The 27,113-nt window shown below is 36.6% G+C and overlaps 1 protein-coding gene across 2 annotated transcripts in view; it reads left to right on the top strand.

The window, feature by feature from the left end:
• LOC111064225 (structural maintenance of chromosomes protein 5) overlaps window positions 1-24,872 on the top strand; it is a 71,033-nt gene extending 46,161 nt beyond the window's left edge. For both annotated transcript variants that reach the window (XM_039426165.1, XM_039426167.1), the window contains exons 10-14: window positions 995-1,219; window positions 6,693-6,920; window positions 11,305-11,484; window positions 15,571-15,666; window positions 24,603-24,872. In XM_039426165.1, the coding sequence (XP_039282099.1) occupies window positions 995-1,219; window positions 6,693-6,920; window positions 11,305-11,484; window positions 15,571-15,666; window positions 24,603-24,749 (876 nt within the window). In that variant the 3' untranslated portion in view covers window positions 24,750-24,872. The remainder of the gene's footprint in view (window positions 1-994; window positions 1,220-6,692; window positions 6,921-11,304; window positions 11,485-15,570; window positions 15,667-24,602) is intronic.
• Window positions 24,873-27,113: the final 2,241 nt, after the last annotated feature.

The following is a 27,113-nucleotide window of genomic DNA, read 5'->3' as shown; positions in this document are numbered from 1 at the left end:
GTGTGTGTGTGTGTGTGTGTGTATATGAGTGTATGTGCGTCTGTGTACACGATATCTCATCTCCCAATTAACGGAATGACTTGAAATTTGGAACTTAAGGTCCTTCCCCTATAAGGATCCGAACAAGGTCGAACAATTTCGACCAAATCCAATTCAAGATGGCGGCTAAAATTGCGAAAATGTTGTCAAAAACAGGGTTTTTCGCGATTGTCTCGAAAATGGCTCCAACGATTTTGATCAAATTCATACCTAGAGAGGTTATTGATAAGCTCTATCAACTGCCACAAGTCCCATATCTGTAAAAATTTCAGGAGCTCCGCCCCATCTAGGTAAAGTTTGATTTCAGATTTCCAATTATCAGGCTCCAGATACAGTTTAAACAAAAAATTTTTAGTGGAAAAGATTGAGTATGAAAATCTCTACAATTAATGTTCAGTAACATTTTCACCTAAAATTGAAAATAAGCTCGAAATTCGAGAAAATGTTATTATTTCAATTGCAAACTGTTGGCAACTGTTGATTCTATTAAATCATTCACTGTGAAGAGATAGAAGACTTCGTGTATCTCCAGCGTTATAGTCCTGTCACCAGCTGGCTTAGATCTTTGAACAGACTTTAGATGCGCGGGAACACTAGCGTTAGGTGATCGATTCTCATAACGGCAAAGAAAGTTGTGTGAGTGCGCCACACCAGATTTTTACTCTAATATTGGCGTATGAAGGAGGCTCCTTTTTCCTTTTATATTATCCTTGAAATGCAAAATTTCCAAAAACCTTTTATATACGTTGACGCACAATTTAAAAAGGAACATACCTGTCAAATTTCATGAAAATCTATTACCGCGTTTCGCCGTAAATGCGCAACATATAAACATTTAAACATTAAGAGAAATGCCAAACCGTCGACTTGAATCTTAGACCTCACTTCGTTCGGTCAATAAGGTTATACATAGTCCGAAATAGGTCAAGTCTATGATGTTTGGTTCAATTTTCAGACGGAAGTAGCCGACTACAACCAGAAGTGTGTGGTGCTAAAGAAGGACGCCGACACGGCCCGCAAAGAGGCGCTAGCCATCACCGACAACCTGTCACCAGATCACGCCGAATTCGGTCGCAGATTCGCCCAAGCATTTGCCAAGCTTCCAGATACGGCCGACGACATACAACAGGCAATCATCAACTTCCAGGCGCATGCCGATTGTCTAGGTGTCAACGAGCAGGTAATTTCCACTTTAACAGTCCCTAGACATTCATTAAAAGGCTTTTTCAGACGAGTCTGCGGGGGGCAGAAAGCTTTCCGATTGGCTGATGGATTGGCATTCGGGAATCAGCTGATAATCAGCCAATCGAAGAACTTCTTGCCCTGCCGAATCGTCCGCCGCCAGTGCAAAACGCCTGATGTAGCTTGGCCCTTATACGGCTGGCCACAAACGGTTGAACGAACATTTACATACACAGTCGACTTGGGCTAGGCACACACCAGTTAGACAAGACAAGACATGACCAGACACGTTTAGTCACAATACTTCACATATTTGCTTATGAAGATATGTCTAACTGCAATGACTAATCGGTGTGTGCTGCTTCATAAGCAACTATGTGAAGTATTATGACTAAACGTGTCTGATCATGTCTTGTCTTGTCTTGACTAACTGGTGTATGCCTAGCCTTAAATAGTTGTGCCATTACAGCTGTGATCACTGAGCGAAACGCTTCGAGCAAAATTTTTCGAGGTTCGGTTTTCGTATCTCCGATTTTCGTTGTTTATTTTGTCTTCGCTGCTCTATTCGAGGTAAATAATTTTTCTACTATTATAATTTGTAATTTTCCACTGGTTTATTAATTTTTTATTTCATATTAGAAGCCTTTCACTGACGACAGCTGTGATGAGACAACAATGTAAGTCAACGTGCTTGTTCTACCGTTAGTTGCCAGCCTTTTGAAATACTTGCATATTTGAAACACCAGACAATATGAATGACACCCAAGTTGGATCTTGAAGTCATTCAATATTGTTGTACAAAATATTATAACATCAGGTCCCAACTGATATATTCAAGTAGTTACATTTATAAAAGCATTTATAGTGGTCTATCTTGTAAAGATCAATCTCATTATCTTTAATCCAAACTTCTGTAAGGATAATTATTTTAGGTTTTTCTGCAATATTTAACATAACTAAGAACTGGTCAAAATTCTTCCGTACACTCCTAATATTTTGAACGATAATTCCTAAACTATAGTAATTAGCCTCAGGCTAATTATACTTGATAAAGTATAATTGATTATTTTAAACGAGATTGGACTGTTAATATTAGGCTACATCAATAAATCGGTATCAGTTACCCTCCATAGAAGGCATTGACAAGACGGAGGATCGGCAAAGTTGTTCTCCTATCTTTCTCTACTGCCATTATAACGTGGACCTCACTATAGTCGAGAGTTGGAGAATGAACCTTTTTGAGCCTTCATTGTACAATACCATAGAAGTCCTCTAATAGAAGGCCGCAATATCGTAGGCCGCGGCCTTGTATTAGAGGTGGCTATGATAATACCATCAGTGGTCAGGTAGCGCGTCCCCTATTTATTTATTTATTTATTAGATAGAGCGAACAATACAATAGTCGGAAAAGAAAAAACAGGCTATTGCCCAAAACTTCTTCAATTTCCTGATTTTGTCACAAATCGTCCAAAATATTATGTAGGTTATGTTCACTTCAATTTCAACACCAAATCTTCAATCTGAAACTATTAATCAGAATAAAACTAAAATATTGTATATTGTATAGAATAAAATATTGTATTGATTCATACAATAAGCACATGACCAAAATGATAGGGGGAGAAAAAATAAGGTAACCTTGTGCTATTTGTCTCCCAAAATTTAGACTAGTAGTTCTTTGAACAGTAGACCTCACGCAGTTTTCTCATCCACAAGTACCTGATGTCAACTGTTTTAAATGTTAACAAAATCAGTTCACGTTTGAATTTGTATTCCAATAAGGTTATACATAGTCCGAAATAGGTCAAGTCTATGATGTTTGGTTCAATTTTCAGACGGAAGTAGCCGACTACAACCAGAAGTGTGTGGTGCTAAAGAAGGACGCCGACACGGCCCGCAAAGAGGCGCTAGCCATCACCGACAACCTGTCACCAGATCACGCCGAATTCGGTCGCAGATTCGCCCAAGCATTTGCCAAGCTTCCAGATACGGCCGACGACATACAACAGGCAATCATCAACTTCCAGGCGCATGCCGATTGTCTAGGTGTTAACGAGCAGGTAATTTCCACTTTAACAGTCCCTAGACATTCATTAAAAGGTGTTTTCAGACGAGTCTGCGGGGGGCAGAAAGCTTTCCGATTGGCTGATTGGATTGGCATTCGGGAATCAGCTGATAATCAGCCAATCGGAGAACTTCCTGCCCTGCCGAATCGTCCGCCGCTAGTGCAAAACGCCTGATGTAGCTTGGCCCTTATACGGCTGGCCACAAACGGTTGAACGAACATTTACATACACAGTCGACTTGGGCTAGGCACACACCAGTTAGACAAGACAAGACATGATCAGACACGTTTAGTCACAATACTTCACATATTTGCTTATGAAGATATGTCTAACTGCAATGACTAATCGGTGTGTGCTGCTTCATAAGCAACTATGTGAAGTATTGTGACTAAACGTGTCTGATCATGTCTTGTCTTGTCTTGACTAACTGGTGTGTGCCTAGCCTTAAATAGTTGTGTCATTACAGCTGTGATCACTGAGCGAAACGCTTCGAGCAAAATTATTCGAGGTTCGGTTTTCGTATCTTCGATTTTCGTTGTTTATTTTGTCTTCGCTGCTCTATTCGAGGTAAATAATTTTTCTACTATTATAATTTGTAATTTTCCACTGGTTTATTAATTTTTTATTTCATATTAGAAGCCTTAATTCATTCAAATTGAATAATAATGTAGTAAATGAATGAAGGCGGCACTCATGTGGTGGCTGTCACTGTCATCGTTGTTCACTGCCATTATAACGTAGACCTCACTATAGCAGCCCAGTCAGTGCAGTTACCAACTTAATTTTGATTTTCCTGCACTGGTGCTCCATATAACCTACTAACTATTTTGTGTTGCTATGTTGCAAATCTGGAGTGCAGAAAAAATTTTTCCCACACTAGAGCGGAAAAGTGATTCTTTGCGTTCTGTAATCAGTGTAGGAATGGCCACTTTTCAACGTAACTGTAGGAAAATAGTTATTTGTGCAACTAGTGCGCAAAGTGACAGTTTGCTTCACCGAAAGAAACGTTTACGCCCGAGCCGTAGGCGAGGGCGGAATGGTTTCTTGAGTGCAGCAGAGGAACTTTGCGCACGTATTTCACATTAAGTTTTTCCTACAGTTACCATTGAATATGAAAAGTGGGTAATTATGGGTAAAATTGCCTGAAATGCATCAAATGTTTTTCTGTGTAATTTTATTATTGATAAAAACCTTAATCCTAAAATCCTAAAGTTCTCGTTGTCCTTGGTTATAATATATAATGAATAATAATTAGCGCGTTGTGCTTCGTTGCACCTCTGCTCACTATAGCAGCCACAGCAGTCACTGTTACCAACTTCATTTTGATTTTGCTGCACTGTTGCTCCATATAACCTACTAAGTATTTTGCGTTGCAATGTTGCAAATCTGGAGTGCAGAAAAATTTTTCCCGCACTAGAGCGGAAAAGTGATTCTTTGCGTTCTGTAATCAGTGCAGCAATGGACACTTTTCAACGTAACTGTAGGAAAAAATATTTAGTTCTTCCAGAGTCACTCACAGTTTTCTATTCTTAGCTGCTTTAACTAGTCTTAGTTTCGACTTGATCGGCTTTTGTCTGTTTGCTTGTACCGCAGTTACAGTCTAACAGTTCAGTCAGTTACAGTTTGCAGTCGCAGCTATTATCCGATTTGGATAACATTTGGTATACAAGTACTTTGAAACAAGGCGCGTCGACTTTTTTTGAAATTTTGCATCTTAAGGTTAATACAAAAGGAAAAGGAATCTCCTTTGAACGCCAATATTACCGTAAAAATCAGACCATAGAATTTATTCATCATAAATCAGCTGTCGAGTGGATTATCAATTGCATGCTTTGACGCATGCAATCAATAACTGAAAGTAACTTAGTTAAAAATCAGCTGTTGTGTGGACTATTAGTTGCATTCAATGATTCTACTGAAAGTAACATGGTATTTTCTCTTGACCTTTCTCTGCTTCGAACTCGGGCTGACCTGTTGCCAGTATGTCTTGAAGGAGATTCGCTTTTGATGTTTGCATTTTTGATACACCAACCCCAACAGCCATTAGTCGTTTTCACACACACCTATTACTGGCCGACACTACTGGACAGGACAGAATTTACTCTGATGGACAGTATAGACTGAGGAGGTTGTGGTTTATAACTGCTCGAGGTCTACTGTTAACAGTACTACTATAGTGAGGTCCACGTTATAATGGCAGTGTACGATTGACAATACTGTTGCTGTCTTTTTCTATCATACAACAAAACCAGATAGCGCTATCTCTCTCTCTCGCTTTGCAATGTTGTCAGTTTTGACAGAATATTTTATTTTTACTTTTGACAGTGACTGTACAAAAGTAAACAAACAATTCTCAGCCGCCATTTTTTTCTTCATTCTATCAAAATACTTGAGTACACAAGTCGTATAATTCATTAAAAATTATTTTTGGAACAATTTAATAATTTTTAAGCTGCGTACACATATTCCCGCTTCCAACACGCACGGAGCACGCTCCTCCCTCGTACCGCCCTCGTACCGCCCTCGTACCACCATCGAACCACAGTCGCTCCGCCCACGCACCCATCATGAACGTTACGGAAGATGTTAGATCTTCTCGCGTTCCCCGGTCGAACCACTCTTGCTCGCCGGTCGATCATCAATCGCTCTGCTGGAGTGACGTTCAGTTGCGGAGCAGAGCGAAAGTCTGTACGCACCTTAAGACATTAGCGTTTTTAAAAGTTGATAACTAACCATCCTAGACTTCATCGATGCTTCAGTTAGCCTATACGTAAAGGTTAGACCTACTCGTACCGGTATAAATAATATTGAAAGGTTATTATTTTAGAATTATTTTCATTTAAAATGACTTATTTTTAAAAAGGATTTCTATTATTTTTAAAAAGAAATTGGAATAGAATAACTACCAAATAACTTAATTTCTGTTGGTTTAAAATTCGGATTGTTGTATCACAGCTTTTTAAATTAGCCGTCATTTCAGGTTTGTATAGAAATAAAAATCTGATCTCAGTTATAAAAGCAAATTTTTGAATCAAATTATGAAAAAAAAAATCTTTATCAATTTGACATTAAATTCATTATTTTCTCAAGGAAATGATAATTATTATTAGATCAAATTTAATGGGATGAATTGAGTAACAGCTGTGTACACTCAGCGGCAAAATGGAAACGTTTTTCTCCTATCTTTCTTCACTGCCATTATAACGTGGACCTCACTATAGTAATATACAGTAATCGGTTCGAGTAAACAAAAAATCAGCTTGATATTTGGAACATAGAAAACCTTGGGATATCTTCTTATGCTATCTTTTCTCTGTGGTCATAGTCACGACCTAAGTCTATCCCCCAAATCTATTCTTCTATTGTAACCAATACAGTAACTTGTTTAACTGCTGAATGTTTCAGGCAATTGTGGAATACGAGAAGCTGAAAACGAACATTCTACGATTGAAAGACGAGCTGCAAGAGAAAACGGACGAGTTCAATGCACTGAAGGCGCGCACTGGCCAAATCAAGCAGAAGTGGCTGGATGAGTTGAGTCAGCTGGTGGTCACAATCAACAAGTCCTTCTCGGCCGTATTTAGAAGAATGGGCTGCGAGGGTGAAGTCTCGCTCACTAACAATGGCAACGAGGTAACTCATCCTCCTGTCCTATCTATAGTTTGTGTAATAGTATATTTCGCACCTAGGGCCGAAAATGAGACTTTTCCGGCTCGAAATCGGTTTTCAAGTCCGAGGCCGTAGGCCGAGGACTAGAAAAGATTGAGAGCAGGAAAACCATTTTTGCCCGTGGTGCGAACGCTATTTTTCGCCACACACAAAAATAAACAATACGTGGTAGGTCCAGAAAGTAAGTTCCGTTTGGTAATAAAATTAAATTGTGTACAGATACAGAAAAGTTATTTATTGCACAAAATTCTGCAACTCTTAAACTACTTTTCCACATAACTACCGAAATTTTGCAGACATTTGTCATAGCGTGGCACAAGTTTTTTGGATGCCTTCTTCATAGAAATTTGCCGCCTGTGTCTTCAACCAGTTGGAAACAGTTTTTTTCAGCTTGTCGAAATTTCAGTTTTCCGGTAACAATTTCATGCATTTGTGATCGTGAAATTTGGGGAAATTCCGTAGCGAGAGCACTAATTGTAAACCTTCGGTTTTCATGGATCTTGTCATCAATCGCGTGAACCAGTTCTTCTGTAACCAAAGATGGACGCCCACTTCGTTCTTCATCAAGCACATCACTACGTCCGTCATTGAACTGACAGACCCATCTTCTCACCATTGAATCACTCATCGCACTTTGTCCATAAACATCGCAAATTTGCTGATAAATTTCACTTGGGTTCACTTTCCTTGCATTCAGAAAACGAAGCACAGACCTGATTTCACAAGTGGCGGGATTTTCAATCAACACTGACATTGTAAACAAGCACAACAAAACGTACGTGGCTGACAGCGATCTCCAAATGGCGCACGTTTCTTATCCTTGATACAGAGCGTCTACCGCACATGTGCGGAACTGCGATCGCAGCGTAGTAGTGGATATAAATTGAAACGGAACTTACTTTCTGGACGTTCTATCGTGTATATATATATATATATATATATATGATAATAATTGTTTACTAAGCACTTCCGAAAGCAGAAGTGGAAGGTCATAGCTCTAGCAAATCTGAGGTAATCTGAATATCAGGAAATTGTCCAAGTATTTTTATTTTTTATTTTGATTTGTCTAAATAACCTAAAAGATTTTGTTCAATTATGTGGGAGGTTGAGTTTATACTTTTTTATTCTTTCAAATGACAATAAGATGATATTATTGTAAATGTTTTAATTATTGAATAATGAACATAAATAATGAAACGTTTTTTGATCAGCTGTTTTTTGATCACCTTTCTTAGTTCCATGTTAGCGGCTGGAAAGGGTACTCTTTCCGGCCTAGGCCGGAAAGAAACCTGTTTGACGTCAGACGAGAGTCGTCTGCAAACAATGTCTTTCAGATCTACGTAGGGACTGGAAAACAGCTGCTTTCTGTGCAGTGTGGCGAAAAATAAGTTGAGACTTGGCCCTCCATCCCAAGAAATTACAGGGTTGCCAAATCGTGTAAAATTGAAACTTTCTCAAATTTCCAATTCAACGTCAGAATTGCATGTAGAATATCATCCCCGATATCCTAGTAGTGCTAGAAAGGATCCAGGTTTGAAGGATTAAAAGGAAATTTAACATTTATGTAAAATTGGAAACATCGCGAAGATTTGTTTTTCTTTTGAATATCACTTCTCTCAGAATCATGGGGCGTCGTAATGCGTAATAATTTTATATCGAATTAACGGGGAGAATGTCTCCTTTCTATTGGTGTCTGGATCATTTTTATCTGATCTATAGTTATTTTTTAATTAATGTTTATGTTCGTCAATGTCGAGACATTTCGAGCAGAAAACATGAAATTTTCGACATGCTAGAAACTTTTTTGTTTCAAAAGATAAGAGGGTAGTGAAAGCGAGAAAGTTTCTCAGAAATAATTGAAATTATTTTTCCAATTGTCAAACGTACTCGGGACAACGTGTTTTGGCCTCTCATGAGTTTCAAAGTCAAGGATAGCTGCCGAATGGTGTGCCACCATAGGCCAAAGACCTTAAAGATGCATAGACTCACATGCAGCGCTAGTGTCGTACTTGGAATTGAAATCGGTCATTATTATTATTATTATGTAATAGAGGGGGGCAACCTATAAGATTATCACATACCAATGCCTTTGTAATCTATAATATTACACATATATAGATATAATATCTCGTGCTAAAATACCCCAATGGCGGCCTTAAATTTCAAGTAAGAGCTATCATTGGGAAGGCATAGGCATTGTGGGTCTATATCTCTTTAAAGTCTTTGCCATAGGCTATCAATAGCTAGGATCAACAAAAACAAAATACAGAACGATTGAAAAATTCAGCAACTGCAAACCAAATGATTATTAAATAATAGTGAAAATGACAACCTCGCCTCGAATAATCCAAGCAGTGTTTCATTACAGCCTTTCTAGAGGCAATCAGCTGTTTACGTTTGAAATAATTCAGTCAAATATTTCGTAAATTTCCAGATTTTAGCATACAATTTGGTACACAATGCATACCATGCAGCCGCTCTCCGAACTTTAAATTCCTTGGAGACCAAAATACGATCTTTCGACTACTTTTGACAATTGGAAAAATAATTTCAATTATTTCTGAGAAACTTTCTCGCTTTCACCACCCACTTATCTTTTGAAACAAAAAAGTTTCCAGCATGTCGAAAAATTCATGTTTTCTGCTTGAAATGTCTCGACATTGACGAACATAATCATTAATTAAAAAATAACTATAGGTCGGATAAAAATGATCCAGACACCAATAGAAAGGTCATTCTCCCCGTTAATTTGATATAAAATAATTACGCATTACGACGCCCCATGATTCTGAGAGAAGTGATATTCAAAAGAAAAACAAATTTTCGCGATGTTTCCAATTTTATCATAAGTGTTAAATTTCGTTTTGTTCCTTCAACCCTGAAACTTTTCCAGGATATCGGGGATGATATTCTACATCCAATTCTGACGTTGAATTGGAAATTTGAGAAAGTTGCAATTTTACACGAATTGGCAACCATGTAATTTCTTCGGATGGAGGGCCAAGTCTCAACTTATTTTACACAAACTATAAAATATAGTCGTCCACAGTCCGGGTCTTGTAGCCAGAGGGCCACTATAGTGACCTATATTTGACCTCTTCAAATGCCAAGTACGCTCCACTATTGTTTGTACTACAGAGTGTATGATAAGTCACTCCCTATTTTTATACAGCTATAATTTTTTTATTTATGAACCAATTTTGTTAGAACTACATTTGTTAGATAGAGCACTCCTTGAGGTTGTGTTTAACACCAATTTTCATTTGTTTCAGTTTAAAAATGCCCCTTCTCTTGACTGTGGAGGAAGGAGCCAAAATAGCAGCTCGTTATGAGTTCTGGGGATGATCTGTGTAGCGAGTACAAATATGGTGGAGGGGGCTGAACGAGATATCCATGCAACGCTGGATGCAAAAACATTGAGATCTTTCATTAAGAATCGTTGCAACAGAGTCACGTGAAAGACCACTTTCACGAAATCCTTAACGCAGTGATTTCTTAAGGTGCGTACAGATTTACGCGCCGCGAACATGAACAATTCACTTTTAATCGGCTGATGCCAAGCTTTTTATATCTGTATCTTACCGTTTCTGTATAAATGAAGATATAGTAAGCTGATTGAAAATGAATTGCTCATGTTCGCGGCGCGTATATCTGTACGCACCTTTACAAAAACTCCGTAAATGTTTTAGGCTCACCATAGAGAGGTGAAACTACCTGAATCATAAAAATTCTCATATGCGTATATCTGTACGCACCCCAAGGGTTCCTCATGAACATTTCACGAACTCTGTCAACATTCTCTGCTGTCCTTGACGTTGATGGTCTTCCTGATCGTCTTGCATCTGCGACACTCCCTGTTAGTAATTTGTAATGGAAATTTTCAACAGTTTTTGCATCCAGTTTAGCATGGATCCCTCGTTCAGCCCTCCACCATCTTTGTACTCGTACCACAGATCCTCAGACCACATAACCAACTGCCATTTCGGCTCGTTCTTCCACAGGCCATAGAGGGGGCATTTTAAAACTGAAACAAATGAAAATTGGTGTTGAACACAACCTCAAGGAGTGCTCTATCCAAGAAATGTATTTCTAAAAAAAATTGGTTCATAAATAAAAAAATTATAGCTGTATAAAAATAGGGAGTGACTTATCAGACACCCTGTATTGTAATGGTTCATATATATAAAGAAATTATAGCTGTATAAAAATAGTGACTTATCAGACACCCTGTATTGTAATGTCTTCATTGTTTGTACAGGAGTACATACAGAAGTCGCTTTCAAATCATTTAAATGTACTTTAGTGGTGTACTATGCTATAATGTTGATAATTTTGCATGTTTGTACAGGAGGACATACTGAAGTTCGGCCTGACAATTCGCGTGAAGTTTCGCGAAGAGGACGAACTGCAAGAGCTGGACATATTCAGACAGAGCGGCGGCGAGCGAGCGGTCACCATTGCTGTCTTCATGTTGTCGTTGCAAGAGCTCACACATGTCCCGTTCCGCTGCTTGGACGAAATCAATCAGGTATTGCCACATCATTTTCGTTGTGTACGTTCTGGGAGGGAACACGGTAAATTGTCCCAAGTGGTGAATTTTTCCAGTCACAATTTACCGCTAAAAAGTTCCGCGTCCCATGGGAACAAGTGACAGTAAATGTTCGAAAATTCAGTGACCGGTAGATAAATCCTGCCTTGGACTCTGACCGCGGTGCATTTGCCACATCAAAGAGCTCTCATTGGTCGATAGGATGAACCGTCTGCGCATGCGCAGATAGGTTGGTTTATCATAGCCACAGAGTGCATAACCAACAAATCAACAAAATAATGTTTGATAATCATTTGTTAATTGATTTCTTCTTTATAAAATATTTGAGAGTGATGAAGTGGAAGAAGTGCACTCATCTCTAGAAGGTAAGTTTGTACAGCTGCTTATGTTCATTTACGCAGCTAGTAAACGACACACTTTGGAGGAAATTAACTTCAAAAGTGCGCGCCGAAAGCTTGAACCAAAGATTTTGAAGTGGCATTCCATGGGATCAAGTAGTTTTGCTCCAGTCACGTGATCGGTATTCACGTGACATAGAACAATATATCACTGGAACTGGAACAATTTACCACTTACCGTGTTCCCAGAACGTACTCATTAAAATACCCATTACAATTATTGCCTTACCATTTAACCATTTAACCTTCCGGTAGTCGCGCCCTACTCAATCACACGAGCAGTCGCGTGTTGTAATTTTTACAACATCCAATTTTCCAAGTGTTATGTACTCTGTTTACTGTCAAAATATATTAATTAATTGTATAATTACTATTCCAATCTCATTGGATTATTTTACGCCTATAAACATTTGGATGATTACCATTTCTTAGCCCAAAAAGGTACACTAAGCAAAGCCATCAATTCTGTGTTATTGGCTCGTTTACAGTCCCCGTATACAGTCTTTCCCTATCATACTTATGCACTGTCGCTACTAATTGGCACCTAAAGACTGAACCATTGCTCGGTTGATACTGCAACTCCTTGGAGTGATGGGGAGAAAGTTTTGGAATGCTTAGGTGACACATTCACTGACACCAACCCATTCAATAGTTTTGTGCAGCAAAACAACTGACACTGTTGTACTTTTTACAACAGCGCGACTGCCGGAAGGTCAAGTCGAAGACCTGAACAAGGTTTATGTGGCTTCGACGTAGGTCTGCAGGCGAAAAACCACTGTACAGAATGAACGGAAATGAAGAGAAATGAACAGATGAAAATTAAAAACGCCCAATTAAACACATGATTTCGTTGCACAGTCGTCAGAAAGAGCTTATTTATGTCACCAATAGCTAAAAACGGTCAGTTAAGTTATGGGCCCGAAGTCGTGCTGTTAAATTCAATATCTACTCCCGCCATATGCATTTTAGAGATTGTGATAGCTTTTTACTTTCCCTGCCCTATTACCATAGATAAGGAAAGTATTGCTTTACGAAAAAAATTAAGGTACCCCAATTTCTAAATTTCTATACGTTTCAAGGTCCCCTGAGTCCAAAAAAGTGGTTTTTGGGTATTGATCTGTGTGTGTGTGTGTGTGTGTGTGTGTGTGTGTGAGTGAGTGTATGTGCGTCTGTGTACATGATATCTCATCTCCCAATTAACGGAATGACTTGAAATTTGGAACTTAATGTCCTTACAATATAAGGATCCGACACGAACAATTTCAATCAAATGCAATTCAAGATGGCGGCTCAAATTGAAAAATGTTGTCAAAAACAGGGTTTTTCGCGATTTTTACGAAAACAGCTCCAACGATTTTGATTAAATTTATACCTAGAATACCAGTCCCATATCTGTAAAAATTTCAGAGCTCCGCCTCATCTATGCAAAGTTTGATTTTAGATTCCCAATTATCAGGCTTCAGATACAATTTAAACGAAAAATTTCGAGTGAAAAAGATTGTGCATGAAAATCTCTAAAATTAATGTTCAGTAAAATGTCCACCTAAAATTGAAAATAAACTCGAAATTCGAGAAAATGTTATCCAATTGCAAACTTGGCAACTGTTGATTCTATTAGATTATTCACTATGAAGAGATAGCAGACCTCGTATGTCTCCAGCGTTATTGACCTGTCACCAGCTGGCTCAGATATTTGTTTATGAGTAGACTTGAACACTAGATGCGCGTGAACACTAGCGTCAGGTGATCAATTTTCATAACGGCAAGGAAAGTTGTGTGAGTGCGCCACACCAGATTTTTACTTTCCTTGCCCAATTACCATAGGTAAGGAAAGTATTGCTTCGAAAATGTTGTCAAAAACAGGGTTTTTCGCGATTTTCTCAAGAATGGCTCCAACGATTTTGATCAAATTTATACCTAAAATAGTCATTGATGAGCTATATCAACTGCCACAAGTATCTGTAGAAATTTCAGGAGCTCCGCCCCATCTATGCAATGAATGATTTTAGATTTCCAATTATCAGGTGTCAGATATAATTTAAACAAAAAAATTCCAGTGGAAACGATTGAGCATGGAATCTCTTCAATCAATGTCCAGTAACATTTTCACCTAAAATTGAAAATAAGCTTGAAATTTGAGAAAATTTAATTATTCAATATTGCAAACTGTTGGCAACTGTTGATTCTATTAAATCATTCACTATGAAGAGATAGCAGACTTCGTGTGTCTGCAGCGCTCTATTGTCCTGTCACCAGCTGACTCATATCTTAGAAAAGTAGACTTGAGATGCGAGGGAACACTATCGTCAGTTCATAAATTTTCATAACGGCAAGGAAAGTTGTGTGAGTGCGCCACACCAGATTTTTAAAGAGAGTTCCTATGGAGCGAAAAAAATTCTGAGTCAAAGTCAGCTGAAAATAATATACTTTACTCTGGTTCAATCTATAATTCAATATGGGATAACCGTGTGGGGGGGGCTGTTATAACTCACATTTGGAAGAACTTTTCTAATGTCAAAAATTGATCATCAAAACTATTCTAAATAAACCTAGACTTTTCCCAACCAGTTTGACTTTTCAAGAACTCGATGTTCTCACAATCAGAAGACAACTTATATACATACGCAGTAAAATCATTAATACAATCCCTGAACAGTATCATTTACAATATTAAATCATTTACTATGGAGAGATAGCAGATCTCGTGTGTATCCAGCGTTATTGACCTGTCACCAGCTGGCTCTGATCTTTGACTTGAGATGCGCGTTTACACTAGCGTCAGGTGATCAATATTTTTTCATAACGGCAAGGAAAGTTGTGTGAGTGCGCCACACCAGATTTTTTTTGAAAGATGTTTACGAAAAACCATCTGCATTTATAGATAAAGAATTTTTTCTCTTCCCATGTTTTTCTAAGTTGTTTATAACCTCCAAATCGCTAAATATGGTGAGAAATCTTGCCAAAAGCCAAGAGTCGCCATATTCTTTATCAACTTCATGTCTTTTAGGTCTGTTCACAGTGATGTCGATTGAAACTTTCCCCCATGTCAGGACATTGGTTGGATAGAAGCATGTACGGGAAAAAGTGAATAGAGCTGCAGTGTGACTTATGTGTGATGCTAATTCGAGATATTTATTATTTTACAAAGACGATTTTCTAGAAGTATTTAAAGCCTAGGTGATGATGATGGGATGAATGATAATACAATGAAGGTAGAGTTATGAATGAATAACAATTATAGGTTATGCTATCCACTTGAATTGATTTGAGTTCACTTTTCAGTCCAGAAATAAATAAACTAGAAATATAGAGATATAGCTAAATGGGCTTCGGAAAACGACTGTGCAACGATCAATCATTTATATCAGTGATTTTAAACTATGTCTCACATTGCTATGTTTGATTTTATGTAACGACTCTGCAACCGGGCATCAATAGAGTAGTGCAGACAAAATAAACAACCAAAGCTACAGAAACCCAACTTTCGCTGTAATGACACAACAATGTATGACGACAGATGTGTACACACATGTTCATCATGCATGTCCTGTTGTTATTTATTCAAGTTGTCCGTAAAACAGACTATACAAACGAGGTGATATTCATGGTTTTCAATGTTTATTCAATTATGGTTAATAATTAATACGGTATTAATACTTTTTTTCAGGGTATGGATGAACAGAACGAGCGACGAGTGTTTAAAACTTTAGTGGAAACTGTGAAAAGGAACACCTCATCTCAGTACTTCCTCCTCACTCCCAAGGTAAATGACATACATCTTCTAGATTATAAATAATCGTTGAATTTCAAATGTTGAATTAAATCGTAACTTGAATTTCGAGTTATGTTATTTCTTAGGAGAATAGGAACGTTCTGTAGTGTCATCCGTTTTTATTGGGGAAAAATAACATTGCGACTGAAATTCACCTCACGTTTTCCAAGGTCACTCCCGTGTTATTGGAACTGTCGGTTCCGGCTGAAGTATGACAGTCGTAGGGCCCATTGACGGTTTAAATTATGCATTCGGGCGAGGTGGAACCTTTCCGCAAGGGACTCCCCACTGACAAAGCAATACGAATTTACTTTTTTCTGAAACAATCCTGGTAATTGAATTGATTAGTATATTTCGCACCTAGGGCCGAAAATGAGACTTTTCCGGCTCGAAATCGGTTTTCAAGTCCGAGGCCGTGGGCCGAGGACTAGAAAAGATTGAGAGCCGGAAAAACATTTTTGCCCATGGTGAGAACGTTATTTTTCGCCACACAGAAAAATAAACAATATAAATATGAGAATAATTGTTTATTAGGCACTTCCGAAAGCAAAACAGGAAGGTCATAGCTCTAGAAAATCTGAGGTAATCTGAATATCAGGAAATTGTCCAAGTATTTTTATTTTCTATTCTGATTTGTTTAAATAACCTAAAAGATTATGTTCAATTATGTGGGAGGTTGAGTTTATAATTTTTTATTCTTTCAAATGATAATAAGATGATATTATTATAAATGTTTTAATTATTGAATAATAAACACAAATGATGAAAAGATTTTTGATCAGCTGTTTTAGCACACTTGAAATTTGGCTAATCTGAATATCAACGTCAACAATGCTTGTTGTCGTCGTCAACTTCGGAAGTTTAGGTTATAAGTTTTATCCTACTCTGAAAATCGAATATGAATAGATTATATATATATATCTTATCTGTATTTCATTCATCAAAATAAAATGACAGTATATTATAGCAGAATACTTTATTCAATTCTAGAAGCATAAACTGATTCAGTTTCATAAACTATTTGTAAAAACGTTCAGCACCATCGATATTGCCCAAGTAGTTCCAAAATTATCCAGGTCTCGTGATAAACGCAGTACTTTGAGGTTTGAGGTTAGATTCTATTATACTCTGAAAATTGAATTTGAATAGTTTATAATATCTTATTTGTATTTCATTCATCCAAATAAAATGATAGTATCTTATTGCAAAATACTTTATTCAATTCTAGAAGCATAAACTATTTCGTAAACACGTTCACATCAAATCAGAATCAGCTGACTTCAAGGTTATTTTACTGCCCTAGGGCCGTAAAAATTTTACCGGCCTGGTCAGAAAACAATCACTTTCGGCCTACATATGATGCACGTAAACCACCTCATTACATCCAAGTGGGGCGAAAAAACATGAATGACTGTGTGGGGGTCCCATTGATGATACGCTTGAATTGGTTTTGAGTTTGATGTGAACATGTATTTCCCTGCTATGTACAGGGTTATACTAATAGTTCTGTGAACAGTAGACCTCACGCAGTATTCTCATCCACAAGTACCTGATTGAAACTATAGACCTTATGGAAATACAGCAATAGACTGGCTTCTCCACACATCTGTGTAATCACTTGTCAGCTGATTTATGATGAATAATTCTATAGTCTGATTTTTACTCCAATATTGGCGTATGAAGGAGGCTCTTTTTTCCTTTTATATTATCCTTGAAATGCAAAATTTCCAAAAACCTTGTATATACGTCGACGCGCAATTAAAAAAGGAACATACCTGTCAAATTTCATGAAAATCTATTACCGCGTTTCGCCGTAAATGCGCAACATAAAAACATATACACATTTAAACATTAAGAGAAATGCCAAACCGTCGACTTGAATCTTAGACCTCACTTCGCTCAGTCAAAAAAATTGTGTAACTTAGTGCCGGTTTCCGAGCTCAGGATTTAGCTAAGTTCTAGACTTAACAGCTGGAGTCAGAAAATTGGCTTTCCGAAACGAGGCGTAGTCGTAGCTCTTATGATAATCTTTATTTTCTCATTTCTATAATAATTGGAAACGTTTTTCCTTGACGAAATGAAACATTCCTAGATAATTCAAAATAGCTGAAACTTTATACTATTTTGTCTTTATTTTATTTTATGTTCAATTTTCTAGTTTTTCGAAATTTAATTTAAACGTGGACTAAGTTACGATTACGACTCGTTTCGGAATGCCAACTTTTCGACTCCAGCTGTCCCAGTGCCGTTTCCACAGTAACAGTGTAAACTAAATTTAATTTTAAAATAGATTAAATCCATATCAAGTCTCGTTTGTTATAATGTGGTTGATTTTTAGTTTGAGCCGCCAGCTGATTGCACTATTGACTGCACTATTACTGATTGAAACACTATATTGCATCCAACATCTTGAAAGAGCTTTATAAAGAGGTCGATTCTGTTATGAGTGAGCCTATACCATTAAAAAACTAGTCGATTCAGCCGAGATTGATAGTAACCAATGTCGGCTGGATTTTAGGATTAATGAGGGAACATCTGCACAAAGAAATCCTGCGCCGGTATTTAAGGTTTTAAAATTTTTACCAATGTCATGGAGATATTATTGGAAAACATTGGTATCAGATTTATTTGCGTGGGTGATTTCAATGTTGATTTTTTGTCAGACTCCCCTCAACGTAAGGCTTTCTTCAGCATAATGAGTCAATTTAGTTTAAATTATAACATTAAGGTTCCAACCAGGATAACAACTCATAGTAGAACGGCAATAGATAACATAATTACCAGTGATACATTAACAAACATAAAAGTAGATGTAATACATTCATGGCTTTCCGACCACACCGCTCAATCCATAGAAGTGTCATTGGGTCAACGTTCTCACAAACAAAAAATCTCTCACAATGACACTATTACTTTTCGGAATTGCAGTACGGATAATATGAACAGTTTGGAGGCATCTCTGGCAGGTGTAGACTGGAATTTCAGCTATGTCAATGTAAAAGATACTAATTTGAAGTATAAGATTTTTTATAATATTTTCCTTCATTTCTATAATATGCATTGTCCCTTAGTAACCAAAACATTGTCAAAAACTAAAAACTTGAAACAAAACTGGATTACAAAAGAAATTGAACAAACAAGAATTCTACTTAAAATCGCAACATGTAGGGCACAATCAGTTGCTAATTTTGACACTTCACTTATAAACAAAGTCAAAAAACACTATGACCGATTAGTAGTAGATGCAAAGAAAGAATTCTATGGCAACAAAATAAAGTATGCAACAAACAAATCTAAATCAAGTTGGAAGCTAATAAATCAATTTAGAGGGAAAGATTGCAATAGAAATAATGTACACATAGCACTCAATATTGAAAATAAACACATCACTGACCATCTAGAGATTGCTTCTACATTCAATACATTTTTCGCATCCGTGGCTGAAAGAGCTGGTGCTGTCTTAAAGGGATCTCATGAGTTATCAGGTGAAGAACTCGAAGATAATAACTCAGAAACATCACCAAATAAATTTGTTTTACATCCCACCCATGAAGGTGAAATATTAGAAATAATAAAAAATCTGAAGTCAAAATCTAGTGTAGGTTATGATGATGTTTCTATTAAGATTTTAAAGCATTGCAGGAGAGCAATAGTTTATCCACTGGTTTGCATAATTAATTCTATGTTTGAATATGGAATTTTCCCGGATCTTTTAAAAATAGCAAAAGTTCTTCCACTTTTCAAGAATGGTGACAAATTTGACATAAACAATTATAGACCCATATCAATATTGACAGCTCTCTCGAAAGTATTTGAAACAATTATTCTCATAAGACTTGTAGCATACTTGAAGGAACATGATCTTATATCTCCACATCAACATGGCTTTGTAAAGGATAGGTCGACTAGTACCGCTCTTATAGAATTTTTTGAAGGTGTGATACACGATCTAGAAGGCGGTAACTACACAACAGGTGTCATGATTGATCTTTCCAAAGCTTTCGACTGCATGAATCACAAGCTACTTCTGAAGAAGTTAGTAAGTCTAGGGATATGCGGTAAAGAAAATAAATTGGTGGAGTCGTATCTAACTGATCGTTACCAGTTTGTTTCCATCCATAGTGATCGTCATGGTATTGCATCATCAGATCTAGTTAAAATGACATCAGGAGTGCCTCAAGGATCTATTTTGGGACCTCTTCTCTTTATTCTGTACATAAATGATATTTCTCTTGCAGTTCCACAAAATAAACTTACATTATATGCAGATGACACCTCCTTAATTTTTTCCGATTGCAATTTAGAAGAACTTGAGAAAAAATGTAACCTACTATCTAACAGTTTAGCTCAATATTTTAATTCTATTTCCCTCTCAGTAAATTCAAAGAAAAGTCGACTCATAGATTTCAGCCTCAGACAAAATCATATAGAACCTAAATTATACATTGGCTGTGATCCTGTAGAAAATACAGACTCTGTTAATTTACTTGGTCTAGAGATAGATTCAAAATTTTTATGGGATTTGCACATTGAAAAACTAATTAATTCTGTGAGTAAGGGGCTGTTTGTTTTGAGAAATATGGTGAGATTAGTGCCCGTATCAGTCTCAAAAATGGTTTATTTTGCCTTATTTTATTCACATGTGTCATATGGTATAGAGTTGTGGGGTGGTTGTGCTAATATACACTTCCAAAAAATATTTAGGCTTCAAAAAAGAGCAATACGTTACCTGGCTGGCCTCAGTTTCAATGATTCGTGTAGAGATGCTTTTGTAGACTTGAAAATTCTAACACTCCCATCAGTTTACATATATAAACTCTTGATTTTCACACATAGAAACATTTCCACATTCAAAACACAGGCTGATTCACATAACTACAACACAAGGGGGAAAAATAGACTAGCCATACAACAACACAGATTGAAAATCTATGAGAAACTACCAACCTATCTAGGAGCAAAGTTACATAATAAATTACCCCCTGAATTGCAAACCTTGTCTGACATTAAAAAATTCAAGAGAGATTTGTACACTCTTCTCATTTCCAAGGCGGTGTATAGCTTGGAAGAATTTAACAGTTTTATGTCTTGACTAGTTTATAATTAAAAGTAGGCTAAATACTGTGTAGTCTAGAGTTTTAAGAATTGTTGACATTTTGTAATATGTATTTGTATTGCTGCTTGTGACGATATTCAACTGTATAATGTTCACATTTGCTGTGTTGAATAAAGAAATATTATTATTATTATTATTATGATTAAATTCAGTTTTAAGCTTTGACTGTGCAAACGGCCCTAAGTCTAGAACTTGGCTAAATCCCGAGCTCGGAAACCGGCTCTTAATTCCGGAACACTCTTTGTAATTGATTCGAAAAACATGAATGATTGTTTGCATCCTATTGTATTACATGTTTAAATCTGTTTTTATCTTGACGTGAACATGAATGGAATGAATAGGCTACATTTATTTGCCAACAGTAGAATACAAAAAAAATCTGGTGTGGTACACTCACACAACTTTCCTTGCTCATTGAACTGCAAGCCTCACTCTCAAACGAGAATAATTTAGGGGAATAACATAATGACGATTGGCGGCAACATATTTGCAACTATGATCAGGCTACTGTATATGTGTATATTATAATTGTTTTCAGAGTACTTTTTCCTTTGTGTAAATTGAGAAATTCGATTATTTTTTTAAAAGTCGTCAAAACAGCTGTTCTACAGATGAAATATCTTGACTATGACTGTGTTCTTCTTATAAACTGCTCTACCTACCTCATGCACGAGAAGGAGGTTACAAAGTCCATTTCTCAAGGATGGGGTGGACCCCCCTTTAGTTTCCCAGGAAAAAGACTCATGCCAGTTGATAGAGCTGAAGAATAACTAACTATACAGGGTATGAAAAAAATCGTTAGAGCTGTTTTTGAGAAAATCGTGAAAAACATGGTTTTTTAGTCATTATCCGCCATTTTTCTCATGAATATTACGGAGCTCGTGAAATTTTCTCAGAAATGAGACTCATGCCAGCTGATAGGGCTTATGAATAGCTATCCATGGTACAAATTTAAAGGAAATCGTTAGAGCTGTTTTTGAGAAAAACGTGAAAGACATGGTTTTTTAGTAGTTATCCGCCATTTTTTCCGCCATCTTGAATTGAATTTTATTGAATTTCTTATTGTCGGATCCTCATGGTATAAGAACCTTAAGTTTAAAATTTCAAGTCAATCGGTTAATTAGGAATGGAGTTATCGTGTTCACAGACATACACACATACACACACACACACACACACACACACACACACACACACACACACACACACACACACACACAGACCAACACCCGAAAATCATGTTTTCCTCCACCTACTATCAAAAGTCTCATTTTACACCCTGGAATCGAATACTAAAGTACTACTTTTCCTCCCATGGGACTAAAAATAATTCCCAGCGGGAAAAGTGATCACTTTTACTCCCAAGGGAGTAAAAATAAACCCATAAGATTAACATGGGAAGAAGTCCGACAACGCCGCGATTGAAGAATGAGGAATGTGGCAACACTGTCGTGGTCGGTAGAGGAAAAGTAAAAGAGCTCTATTTCGATCTTTGGAATATTTTAGCTCTAGGAAATAAGTAGCTCTATTTCGATTGTTAGGTTATGTTCAACCGTTGGTGGATATGAAAAAGTACACACCTCTAACGTCATCGGCATCTCTACGAGAGCGTTCATCTAAAGGTACGTTTTCGTTTATGCGAACTTTTCCGCAGTCGACGACGGCAAGCATTGTTGACATTCATATTGTCCAAATTTCAAGTGTGCTAAAACAGCTGATTAAATAAATTTTTCATTATTTGTCTTTATTAATAAAGAAATAAACATTTTCAATAATATCAAAATATTGCCATTTAAAAGTATAAAAAAGTATAAGCTCAACCTGCTCCATTAAAACATAATTTAACATAATCTTTTAAGTTATGTAGACAGATTGAAATCTACCCAATCTGAGATTCTCTCCCTGTCATGGTCGACGACGGCATTTACGCATAAACGAAAACCCACTTTAACAGAGACGACTGAGCGTGTCTGCACAGAAAACAAGATTGCAGGTTATGTTTTTTCTTGGTTACCTACTAAGATCTTCGAAATCCGCTACCGGTATTGTAGAAGTTATTTTCGTTTTTATAAAATGGAAAATACGCGACATGGAATTTTGTGACTCATAAGGAAACTATAAACTATCAACTATCAACTATCAACTAGCAACTATCAACAAATTATTATCAGAGGTGAGCTAAATTTTGTTTTTAAAAAAATAGTGTGAAAGCGTGAAGATGTAGTAAAATTATTCATTGTTATAGGTATTGGTGTAGGTGGAGAAAAAATGTTGTGTGCATCACGGGACTAAAGTACTTATTCTCCCTCAGGGAAATTGTCGCCCTCGGCTACGCCATCGGGCGACAACAGTTTCCCTCAGGGAGAAAAAGTTGCACTTTAGTCCCTAGATGCACAAATAACTATTTTGGACTCAGGGGACCTTGAAACGTATGGAAAACTTGAAATTAGGGTACCTTAATTTTTTTTGGAAAGCAATACTTTCCTTACCTATGGTAATAGGGCAAGGAAAGTAAAAAAGCTTTACAGATATTTATTTATTACATTGCGCAATCACAATATCAAATTTATGATTGGAAGAGAATCAACAGGATAAACCCAAAACTGTTTATCTCTCTGATTTTGATGAAAATAGTCCAAATGAGGTTATAGAAACAGTTATAAAGAGACTACAAAAATGTACAGTCCAAATATACATTATTGACCGAGCGAAGTGAGGTCTAAGATTCAAGTTGATGGTTTGGCATTTCTCTTAATGTTTAAATGTTGCGCATTTACGGCGAATCGCGGTAATAGATTTTCATGAAATTTGACAGGTACGTTCCTTTTCAAATTGCGCGTCGACGTATATACTAGGTGTTTGGAAATTTTGTATTTCAAGGATAATATAAAAGGAAAAAGGAGCCTCCTTCATTCACCAATATTAGAGTAAAAATCAGACTAATTCATCATAAATCAGCTGTCTAGTGGACTATAATACTACCCGTTCAAAAACATCGAACATCTTGAAAATGTATCTTTCCATCAACATTAGTAGACAGTTGACTATAATACTACCCGTTCAAAAACATCTAACTTCTTGAAAATGTATCTTTCCATCAACGTTGTAGACAGTTGCAGCAAGACCTGTTAACAGCGCTCACACTCACATTCCGGGACGACACGTCACGACAGAAAGCTCTATGTTTATTTAGGATTTTTTCTAGACATTTTAAATTGATAAATTATTTATTAAATTTTGAGAAAACATAACTACAGGTCAATGTAACTTACGGAGCGCGAGGTCTACTGGTCACAGAACTACTAGTACCAATGTACCTAAAATACAAGGTAGGCTCAACTCACACTTACGCGACTCAGGTTGAGAAGAGACTTAACTCTAGTCGAGAGCATGTGTTTCCAAATGGTGACGTCGCGGAGACTAAAATCGACTGGTCTGAGTATCATCATTGCTCTCGACTAGAGTCGAGTCTCTTCTCGACCTGAGTCGCGTAAGTGTGAGTTGAGCCGTAGTGTTCATGAAAAGATGCGCAGTAACAAATCCAAACCAGCTGGTCGGTGTGACGTCATTGGTGCACTAAAAATCTATTCTTCCTATCTTTTCAATGTTAAATTGAGAATTTTTAACTCTTTTTCTCGAAAAGTACATAACTTTCAAGTACCTTCGACATTTCCTACGATTCATACAATATTTATCTTGAATTTTTTTAGAAATTCAATACTTTTGAACGGCTGGATCTTTCAGAATTTTAGATACCTTGCATTATACTAAAATGTGTGTATCTTGATGTATTATATTGATGTTGTTTCAGCTGCTGAATGGTTTGAAATACGCGGATGAAGTTCACAGTCACGTGATAATGAACGGAAAGGGGGCCGTACCCGATAGGGAGTGGTCTGTAGTGAGTGAGAGGATGGCGAGGCTTGGAATCAAACGAAGACACTCGGACAGTGATTGATTGACCCAGTCGACAGTGCAAATTCTGTGATAATTGAACGTCAAGCGTACGATTAGCTTACGTTCTACCGTTAAAAATACTAGTAAAATACCATGATATTTTATTAAATACATACAGACTTGAGAGTGTCACAATAATGTACAAAGATAATGGGATATGTGAAAGTTAAGGCTGTGCAAAGGCTAAAAAATAAACTTTCTACACGTGATATTTTTCAAAGTTTTTCGATTTATATATCATCAAGCTATCAAAATGAAAAAGTTTTCGCAGGAAAACATTTTTTTCCGATCATTACTTTTTGAGTATGAGCGCCTAAAGATTAAATTTTTGGGACAGAACATTTCAAATTCGGTCAGATATAAATCCATGAGATTTAGAGGATGGATTTTTTCATGGTATTGTTGATCTAGTGAAACAAAAATTTTCTTAAAATATCAATTTTTGAAAAAGTTATTCAATTTACCCAAGATAACTCAACTAATAGTTATTTGTATATCTAGAGTGAAAAGTGCTGTTTTTTCTCCCTGAGGGAAAAAAAACATTTTTCACTCGTGATATACATAACATTTTTATACATTTTTATACACCTCCACCTACATTTTTATAAAAACTGCTAATAAAATAATTTTTAAAAACGTATGTGACCAAACAATGTGTTACAACATAATCTAAAAAGTAAACAGAAACAGCTGGCTTTTAATCACAGTTCTCCTCCGACAGCACTATCTGTCGGCTAAAGTTGTAACAACAATGACAGCCAAAACTACAGCTATGATGAAGTTCCCGTTTCAAATTTGATTAGTTAATAAGTAATATTCGTTGGCTGATATTTTGAATAACATGGAATAAAAAAAATATATATACTTTTTTTAGTATAGTGATATGAAGTTTGTAATAATAATTTCAGCTTACAAACATAAATGTTATAAATCGATCAAATGTCTGGTTGAGGTATTGAATTTAGTTGGTTTAATGACTACTCTATATGCTTCCTCATCTGAGCTTAGACATTCTGACCTATTCCAAATGTACGTTTTTAAAATAGAGATGCTTCCCATGTTATTTAAATGGAGTCACTTTTACTCCCTAGGGAGTTTTTCTGTTTTTTAGTACCGAGAGCGAAAAAGTGACACTTTAGCATCATGTTTCAGGGAGTAAAGTAGTACTTTTGACAGTAGGTGGAGGAAAAAGTTATTTTTAGTAAATTGAATAACTATCTCAAAAATTGATATTTTCAGAAAATTTTTGTTTTACTAGATCAACAATACCATGAAGAATCTATCCTCTAAATCTCATGGATATAATTATTATCTCTTACCGAATTTGAAATGTTCTGTCCCAAAAATTTAATCTTTAGGCGCTCATATCTCAAATAGTAATGATTAGAAAAAAATTTCCTGAGAAAACTTTTTCATTTTGACAGCTTGCTGATATACAAATCGGAAAACTTTGAAAAATATCACGAGTAGGAAGTTTATTTTTAGCCTTTGCACAGCCTTAAGGTATTATATATTTTGTGGTATGGAATTTGGAATATGTAAGTTGAGTTGGCTTCTTCTTCTATTTACAATAATGACTGAATGTGTGAAGCCTGGTTTTCATTAGTAGAATTAGGCTCAACTCACACTTACGCGACTCAGGTCGAGAAGAGACTCGCCTCTAGTCGAGATGTGTTTTCAAAGTCGACTAGAGTCGAGTCTCTTCTCGGCCTGAGTCGCGTAAGTGTGAGTTGAACCTTAGTGGTAGAGTTCCCTGGGCAAGTACTAAGTATCTTGTGAACTCTCCCAATGAAAACGTTCATGGTAGAGTACTAGTTTTTAGTAGAGTAGAGTGGGATAGTACTCTACCACTTACCTTCCCCCACCACCGCTTCTCACTCTACTCTACCATTACTGTTCTAGTGAAAACAGTCTCGAGCTAGTAGAGTAGAGTCAAGTTACTGAGCTAGTAGTTTATTTTATTTTCCTTCAATAGCCGTAGTTATCTCTGCAAACAAAAGATCAGCCGCATATATCATTGCTTTTTGTAAAACTTCTGTGGCTGAACGGCGATAATGAATGTTTCGTATTGACATTTTAAGGTTAGTTCTGTTCACTAGACAACACACTTTACCTACTATTCTCAATTGTAGTGAAAACAGTTATTCGACCAAGTAAGTAGAGTAGAGTTTGTATGCCAGTTACTCGACCACTAACTCTACTAGTGAAAACAAGGCTTGAAAGTTTAGGTATTATTCATGGAATATGTAAAATTTGGTTGGCTTCTTCTGCTACTTACAAGAATTTGACTATTTTAACGAATTATGTGAAGAAGTTTTGAAGATGGCTCCTTTCTTTCAAGGCTTTGTAATGTTTTCGCATGAAA

The sequence above is a fragment of the Nilaparvata lugens genome, chromosome 4, assembly GCF_014356525.2.
Source record: "Nilaparvata lugens isolate BPH chromosome 4, ASM1435652v1, whole genome shotgun sequence".
Classification (NCBI taxonomy): Eukaryota; Metazoa; Arthropoda; class Insecta; order Hemiptera; family Delphacidae; genus Nilaparvata; species Nilaparvata lugens.
The sequence above is the reverse complement of the archived record's forward strand: the minus strand, read 5'-3'. Positions and strand labels throughout refer to the sequence as shown.